Below are 8870 nucleotides of genomic sequence, written 5' to 3' on the forward strand. Positions count from 1 at the left end.
ATATAAAGTTGCAAAATGAACATTTTCCTCCTCAAACTCATCCATAGTCAGTCGATATTGATGAGTAGGATAATATCCAAAGACCTGAGGTTTACATTTCTCTTGGCATTATAAGTTTTGTCTTGTCATCTAATCTTAATAGCTAACTCTAGATATCACCTTACCAACTCCGGTTTACTGTGTCCCATAATTTTTCTGTGGGTGGAGAGATGTGATTTTTTTTCTGGTAATTCAGAATGTAGGTCAGAATGTTTGTGAGAAGTAATCATTTTGCAAATTGGAAGGGTTGTAGCATATAAATCCAAGATATTGTTGTTGCTAATATCTCTAGCTACTAATTACTTGAGCACCAGCTCATCCATTAAGCTTGAACTTTTAAATTAAGATTATGAGAAATTTGTAATCTTATCTGACTGGCCATCTTTTCTTTTTAGTTGTCTTTTAACATTTACATGTTCAAATGTATTGGGTACAAAATGGTAACAACTGAGTAAATATGTCATACATAAAGATTAACCTTCTCTAGATCATTCTTCAGTTCTTTGGGAAGGATTGTGGGGGCAATAACAGACAATTCAAACATGCAGGTTTGAAGCACTTTTAATTTAATGAAAGGAGACTCCAAGACTTACAAAATAAAGTGCCTTTTCAGATGCATTTTGGATAACAGATGTTTAAAAATTCTGTCGTAAGATAAAGGAAGTAAGGAATAATTGAATTTTTGAAAAGTTTTATATTAACCAAAAATGCTTAAAGATTATAATTTAGGGATTTAAAATAAAAGCAGAAGTTTCCCAACTAAGAGGAAGAGATTATTCCTTCCCAAGCCAATAGCTTGATAAAGCAACCCAAATAAATGTATTAAATATTCAGAAAACTTCCTGAAAATACAAATAATCCTGATAGCCAAAAATCAGAAATCACATCATAGATTAAAATAAAGTCACTAGAAATTAAAATTGGTTGTAAAATTAGCACTGGATTCATTAAAATGTTTAGAAACGTTATTTTTTAAGATGTTAGAACTTGTATAACACTGAGAGACACTTGAATGAAGAAGTATGGCTAATTATTAGCCATAATAAATAATTTTTCTAAAGTCTTTCCAAAAACACACTAGGGCTATTACATTGTTTCTAAAATTTATAATTCACTTTTTATGCTTTGATTTTATAACTTGAACAACTACATCTAAGATAACAATATGTAATTTATCAACTAGTAATTTCTTACTATTATTTCTTTTTAAATTCTGTATTATTTCTACCCTTTTTTCTGTTTTGTTTTTTTCTCTAAAAAAAAAGTTACAATGCAATTCCTTATAGTGAAATCCTTGCATATAAGAGATCTCTAAAATTGTGGCCGACAGAAATTATTCCAGACATGTATTACTATGCAAAGAAATACAAGCAAAACTATTGACATCAAATTGAACCAGAATGACATTAATTCCATGTGACAATAATCTATTTTAAAAATGAAGCATTATCTGTAGTTTTATTATTTTGAAAGTATGAGGAGTTTCAAAAGCAAGATGTTAAAATGATAGTTCAGACTGATGTACCACATTAATCTGTTCATTTAATATGAATCAATTAAAAAACAGAGATGCTAAGATGATGACTATTGGAGAAGAAATTCTTATTAGCTGTTCATGTATTCAAACATACTAATACACTTTAATATGTCATATTTTATTTCCCTTGTGCCTATGAGTATAGAGATATTATTAGTTAAGTAATTCTTATTTAACTAATAAGAGGTGGTTGTTAAATACATTCTTTTTCTACGGATTTAAACAACCTGCTATTACTGAATATTTTTTCAAGAACTAGGTTTTAAAACTTGGAATTTCCTCATGACATTTCTCATAACTTTACTTCCTGTTACTTACTTTCATTGTTGCAAACCTTCATATTTTAGAGCTCTTGAACACAAGACTATACAATATTGGTATCAGAATTCTTTAGCTGATAGAGATTGTGATGTGATTATCTAGAGCAGAGCCCAAGATACTCGGATGGAGAGATAGAGCTGCTGGTTTGCACAGTAGGAAAAGTGGACTATTTACCTTAATTCTAGTGGATGACAGTTGTACCATTTTTGTGACCTAGAAAAAAGAAAAATAAAACAAGCCCTTTAACATGGAAGACCATTCAGAAACATTTTCTATGAACGATGGGAGGACCAGACTCATCATACTCCTGCTTACTGATCCACATCTGCTGGAAAGTGGACAGGCTGGCCAGAATGGAGCCCCCAATCCAAACAGAATATTTCCGCTCTGGGGGAGCTATGATCTTGATTTTCATGGTGCTTGGTGCCAGGGCTACGATTTCTTTCTGCATCCTGTCAGCAATGCCTGGATACATGGTGCTGCCTCCAGACAGCACAGTGTTGGCATATAAATCCTTACGAATATCCACATCACACTTCATGATAGAGTTGAAGGTTGTCTCATGGATTCCACTGGATTCAATGCCCAGAAAGGAAGGCTGGAAAATGGCTTCAGGACATCGAAAGCGTTCATTCCCAATAGTGATAACCTGCCCATCAGGAAGCTCATAGCTTCTTTCCAGGGAAGAGGATGCAGCTGCACCAGTCATCTCCTGCTCAAAGTCCAGAGCCACATAGCACAGCTTCTCTTTGACGTCCCGCACAATTTCCCTCTCAGCTGTAGTGGTGAAGTTATAACCTCGCTCTGTCAAGATCTTCATGAGATAATCAGTCAGGTCTCTGCCTGCCAGATCCAAACGTAGAATGGCATGGGGCAGGGCATAACCTTCATAGATGGGCACAGTGTGAGTGACTCCATCCCCAGAGTCCATCACAATTCCTGTGGTCCGTCCTGAAGCGTAAAGGGATAGCACAGCTTGGATAGCCACATACATAGCAGGTGTGTTGAAGGCCTCGAACATGATCTGAGTCATCTTTTCCCGGTTGATCTTTGGGTTGAGAGGTGCCTCAGTGAGAAGAATAGGATGCTCATCTGGGGCCACGCGGAGCTCATTGTAGAAGGTGTGGTACCAGATCTTCTCCATATCATCCCAGTTGGTGACTACTCCATGCTCAATGGGATATTTTAGGGTCAGGATGCCTCTCTTGCTCTGGGCCTCATCTCCCACATAGCAGTCTTTTTGGCCCATACCTACCATCACCCCCTGGTGCCGAGGACGCCCTACCATGGAAGGGAACACAGCCCGTGGGGCATCGTCACCCCCAAAGCCTGCCTTACACATCCCTGACCCGTTATCCACTACCAAGGCAGACAGCTCATCATCTATCATGGTGCCGGCTGGACCCTTCCAGACTGGTAAGTAGAACTTAAATATAGGAAATTACTAATCCTATTATATGCAAAAAACTGAGTGAATAAATCTAAAGTCCTCCAGATCTGCCTTCAGAGAAGAGCCTGTAGTGTGATCACAACTATTTAAAGGAATGCATTGACTCCTCCCATCTCCTGTCCCACCAGTTACCAGCATTTTTGCACTTTTAAAGCATTAATTATGACTATGGTTACAGAATTTATTAGTAGTCCTTCCTTTTATAAAGAAGGAAAATTAGCAGTCAAGTGGCGAAGTACCAGGTTACTGTAATTAGACAACCCACACAGGGCTGTCAGCCTACTTGGCGAGGTTTCTAGATAACTATGTGATTCAATGGGGGATATAAAAACTAGATGAAAGAGAGCTCATAGTGGGTATGGTAACACTGTCAGAGGGACCTCGCCTTCCTTAATTTGCCTTCTCGGTTTGTTCTCTCTGCACTAACTCTAACTTTTTAGTCTTAATATACCGTTTTAATGAAAGATTTGAGTTTGCAAGTTTTACTTTTTCAAGATATTTTCCTTATCAGGTTCCTAATTTTATCGGATGTCATTATGATAGAAGTTATTTCAATTATTAAAAATAAGGAGTTGCAAGGGTAGCTTGATAGCTGCAGTTATAATAAACTTTTACCATGCAAAATACAGATACTTAATAGACTTCTAATCTGTCAGAGACCAAGTAAAAGCAACAAAATGATCAATGAAGTAATTTATTATAGATCTTTCTTTTCTGATGTAAGTTTATAATAACCTAATTTTATTAAGCAGTTCTTATGCCTAATATTGTTGACAGAGCTAGGATCTATTTGGTCCATGTTGATTACACAGAGGTTTCAGTCTCAACTTTCCTGCTTAATTTATTAATTAAAATGCAATTTATAAAACTCAAGTTATGCAATAATCAACAAGATTTAACGTTAAGATAAAATTTAAAGATATATATTTGAACTCATTATTAAAACATTTTGGTCTTCAAGATGTATATACTGTGCTATATTGTAACATCAAAACTTCTGGCAAATATTAAAAGCTGCACAACTGTCATGGTATTATCTTTTCCCATTTTAAGATGCATTATACCTTAAATATCTTTGTGTGTTTTTTTTGGGGGGGGCGGGGGGGGCCAGACAGGCACTTGTGACTCTGAGCTAAACTCTCACCCCAAGACACATTATACCTTCATCACTTTAGAGGAATAGTTTGTTTGAATTTTATTTTATTTTATTTTATTTTATTTTATTTTATTTTATTTTTTTTTGTCTTTTTCATTTTTATCGGTACCGGGGATCGAACTCACGACCGCCTGCTTGCAAGGCAGGTGCTTATGCCGCTGAGCTAAACCCCCAGCCCCAATTGAATTTTATTTTTAATACAGACATATAGGCAACCTAGTAAGATGCGCATTAAGAGAAAATGTAGGACATTAGCAGCAGAAAACAATTAAGAAAACTCTTTACTTCTGTTCCCATATGTTTGGTGAATAAAATATGACCCGTTGGCTCTTTTTTTTTGGATCCGTTGGCTCTTCTAAAGCACAGTGATTTTTCATCTGCACCCTGAGTTCTCCAAAATCATCTTTATTTGGTCATTCATTCACTTATTCAGTCACTCACTCAGCAAAGCTCATTTTGTAAGTTGTAGCAGTATCCCTCATACTGAGCAGACACATTCTCCAGTTCAAAGCCAGGAGAAACAGCCTGTGTCTTTGCTCAGTGACCCTCTTGGAGAGCTATGATGACACTGTGCTGATTGTCCAGCCCCCTTTTTTGTCTGGTGCTGGATACAGAATTATTTTTCTCTGGGTCTATCCAGTGCTATAATGTGTCTTCAAAAGTTTCATGTTGAAAATCAGTCATGGCAGAACATGTGTTTCAAAGCAACATCCACGGTTTTTCTTGAGATTCCACTAGAGCTAACCTTTCCTTTAGTATTTTCTGTAAGTGAGTAATTCTTCTTTTAAAATTGTTAAAATGTTGACCCTTTAACCTGAATGGTTTTGTGAGCTTTTTTTTTTCATGTACAACCCATCTTTTGATTAAAACAATATTTCATTGCAATAGGATGGTACTTGGGGCATATCTTTACAAAAGCCCTGTAATGAGCTACACATCTACTTCAAAATGGAAAATAAAATACACATTACATTATATTACTTATGAATGTTTCAGTCTGGACTATAAAACAGAACCATATCAGTGGAAATGTCAGTGGTGTGCCTCTGTGGTACTAGGTACTAGTGGAGCTTCATGAGAGCTGCCTGAGAATTGTTTTTGAACCAAGGGATGTTTCATACCAAGCTCATGTAGTATCACTGATGCTTTGAGAGGGTGGTAGATGTGATGTTTTGGTGAATGATTTGCTAACTTTTCTTTTAGTTTTCATATTCCAAAGAAACTTTCATCATTTATATAATCTTGCAATAAGTTTATGTTTTTTAACTCCCCCAAATACAACAGATTATATCATAATTCTGCAGCATTTTAAAGTATCATCTCTTGGGTGGTTAAGTTTTTTAAAAAGTAGTAAGAATTTGTGTGAGGGAAACATAGGAAGAGAGTATACAAAGGCTGGAGTGGGGCAGAAAGTTCTGTTCCTGGAGGTACCTGGTTTCATAACTCATGAGAATTTGTAGAGGTTTAGTATACCTAAAACTATGTAAATCCTTATAATTCACTTCTGAAAGGTCAGAATTTTACTTTCTTTTGCAGTTTGCCTACTTTAACTACCACATGAATATCCAAAACTACAATAAGGTACAGATCTGAGTGTTATATGAACACAATGCAAGGAAGTAACTTGAAAGCAGTGCCACTGTAAATTGAAAATAATTGCCTTTGCAGAGTGACATTAGACTTGTTGGTTCAACCCACAAACATTTAGTAAGCTTCTCCTATGTGCCAGCATAGGTAATATTTTGATCAATGAAATTCAAACTTTGTTTTTGAAGACTTTATTGTCTTATGGATGAAATCCACCTCCTTCCAGGGTAACAGGTGACCACTGGATACTGATGCAGAGAAACAGCTTGTGTTCTGATAAGACATTGCCATTGTTTATCATTTGTAAAAAATTTTAATATCACAATATAATGGACAAAGAAATGGAACATAGACATGAAGGAGGAGGAAGGTGTGCCTGGCTCTGGTGTCAGGGTAAAGGGCAAGGGATGGCCAAAGGGAGATGATTCCTGGGCTGAATTCCAGTGGGTCAACAGAGGATTGCCCGTGGAGGCAGTATTGCTGGCATAGAGTCAGAGAATCAATTGAGTATTTGGAACTAGGTCTCTATATAAGAACTAACAAGGGCTTAGAGTCCTAGCATGAGTTTGGATCTTATCAGGCATGAGGAAGGGAGAAGAATGCCAAGATCCCGTGTTACAGACCTTTAACTTCTGAAAGCCTGTCTCTCACTACTGATTTAGAGCCCTGAAGCCAGCTGTTCTCCTCCTTGGTCCTCACTGAGTTCCTTTGCGCTCTGCCTTTGTATCCTTAGTGGGTTTTGCACATGTTTAGCTCTTCCCATATGTTAACTGTTTGGTGAGTCTGCTTCAATTGCATTCTGCTGTATTGGCTTTTAGTGTAATGTGTTTAATGATAGATAAAGAGATGGGTAACTAGTGTAATTTTTAAAAATTACACACTTGTTCATCAACAGATATAGACGTCAATTTTAAAAGTTAAAAATTTCATTTATTGGCAGTTTGTACTATGTAATGTTTATATTTCACAATGGTAAAATTATATCAAGATGTCTTGTGAACTAAAAATATTCACTCTGGAGAAATCTCTAATATATAGCTTTAATTTTTTTTACAAATGATAAATCCATTAATCACTGATAAAGTTTATAGTGATTTTCCGATTTATTTCAATTATGTAGATTTTTGTAAAATAATAGTATAAAAAATGTAAAAATATAGCAAGTTTTCTCTTAAATAAAACATGACTCACTTATTTACTGAGGCAGGCAGGACAAGAGGGAGGAACAAGTGGTTTTAGTGAGGTACAACTTGCTCAGTTTTAGGATGTGCTTGGGAGGAAAATCTGAGCACAAGAATCATTTACGTAGTGAGCTGACCATAACTCCCAGCCTCAGCCTGTGCTAGGGCCAGAGGAGCTCTCCTGTTTTAAAAAAGCTAGAATGGATTTTATGGCAGTACTTTCTTACTATAACTTTAGAAATGGCATAGAGCAGCTTTTGGTCATTTCAATTGACTTGTAAACGAAGTTGTTAAGGAGAGGAATAGATTTCTCCTGTGCCGAAGATTAGTCTTCAATGGTACCTTGCTTTTTAAAATTTTTTTTAAATTTTTATTTATTATAAAGAGATTAAGACATGACAGAGCAGATCAGAACAGAACAATGTAAGCAAAACAGTATTTCACCATAAGACAACCCATAATTAACAGTAACTACCGCGATGTCTCTTTCTTTGAAAAATTGAGTATAACTTCATATACAATAGTATCAAACATAACAAAATAGTATAAAAAACATTCAAGAGAATGAGAGTATTACAGGGTTTTCAGAACCAAATAACAGAAAACAAACAATGGCTACTATATTATCTCATCTTCAATAGGAAATTTGTTTATACTTTCACATGTAATATAATCCAATAAGGTACAACATGATAGAGCCAATGGAAACAGAAGAGCAAGAGCATGGTAGGACTTCAGAATAAGATGATGTTTACCAGTACTGGCTATTATAATGACTTGTTTCCCTCAAATTAGCTGTTCACATCATCACAGATAATAAAATCAAAAAACCAGGACAGACACATTACAACTGCGATCATTAAAAGGCTTCAAAACAATGTAATAGGGAATCATGATTACCCTAAACTCTTATGTACTCTTACTATTTCTTACACTAGGGAGACTATATGGTATTTATACATGTGAATTTGATTTATTTCGTTTATGAGTATGGTCTCAAGTTGTGCCCATTTATTAGTAAATATCTCAATGTGATCATTCTTTATAGCTGAGTAGCACTCCATTGTATAAAAATACCACATCTTTTTTATCCATTCCTCAGTTGATGGACACTTAGGTTGTTTCCAAGATCTGGCTGTTACAAATTGTGCTGCTATAAACATGGGTGCACATATATAGTATGATGCTTTTAGTTCTTCTGGGAATATGCCCATTAGTGGAATAGCTGAGTCAAATGGGACCTCCAATCTCAGATTTTTGAGGAATCTCCAGACTGACCTCCATAGTGGCTGCACCAGTCTGCACTACCACCAACAGTGCAGAAGAGTTCCTTTTCCCCACATCCTCTCCAGTATTTGTTGTTGGTAGTTTTCTTGATCCTGGCCATTCTTTCTGGAGATGGAATCTCAGTGTTGTTTTAATTTGCATTTCTCTAATGACTAACGATGATGAACATTTTTTCATGTATTTATTTGCCATTTGTATTTCTTCATCTGAGAACTGTGTGTTCATTTCAGAGGCCCACTTGTGGATTGGGTCCTTGAGTTTTGGGGATCTGATTTTTTAAAATTCTTTATATGTTTTAGACAGAAGTCCTTT

At 35.9% G+C, this 8870-nt stretch overlaps 1 protein-coding gene across 1 annotated transcript; it reads right to left on the reverse strand.

Annotated features, from left to right (window-relative positions):
- Positions 1-599: 599 nt before the first annotated feature.
- On the reverse strand, positions 600-3388 carry Actbl2 (actin beta like 2). The gene has a single exon (XM_003470242.2). The coding sequence runs from the start codon at positions 3285-3287 to the stop codon at positions 2157-2159; it is 1131 nt and encodes a 376-aa protein (XP_003470290.1). The 5' UTR covers positions 3288-3388; the 3' UTR covers positions 600-2156.
- Between the last annotated feature and the right edge of the window lie 5482 nt (positions 3389-8870).

Source organism: Cavia porcellus, unplaced genomic scaffold, assembly GCF_034190915.1.
Source record: "Cavia porcellus strain 051 isolate PalLab524CR breed Dunkin Hartley unplaced genomic scaffold, mCavPor4.1 scaffold_11, whole genome shotgun sequence".
NCBI lineage: Eukaryota > Metazoa > Chordata > Mammalia > Rodentia > Caviidae > Cavia > Cavia porcellus.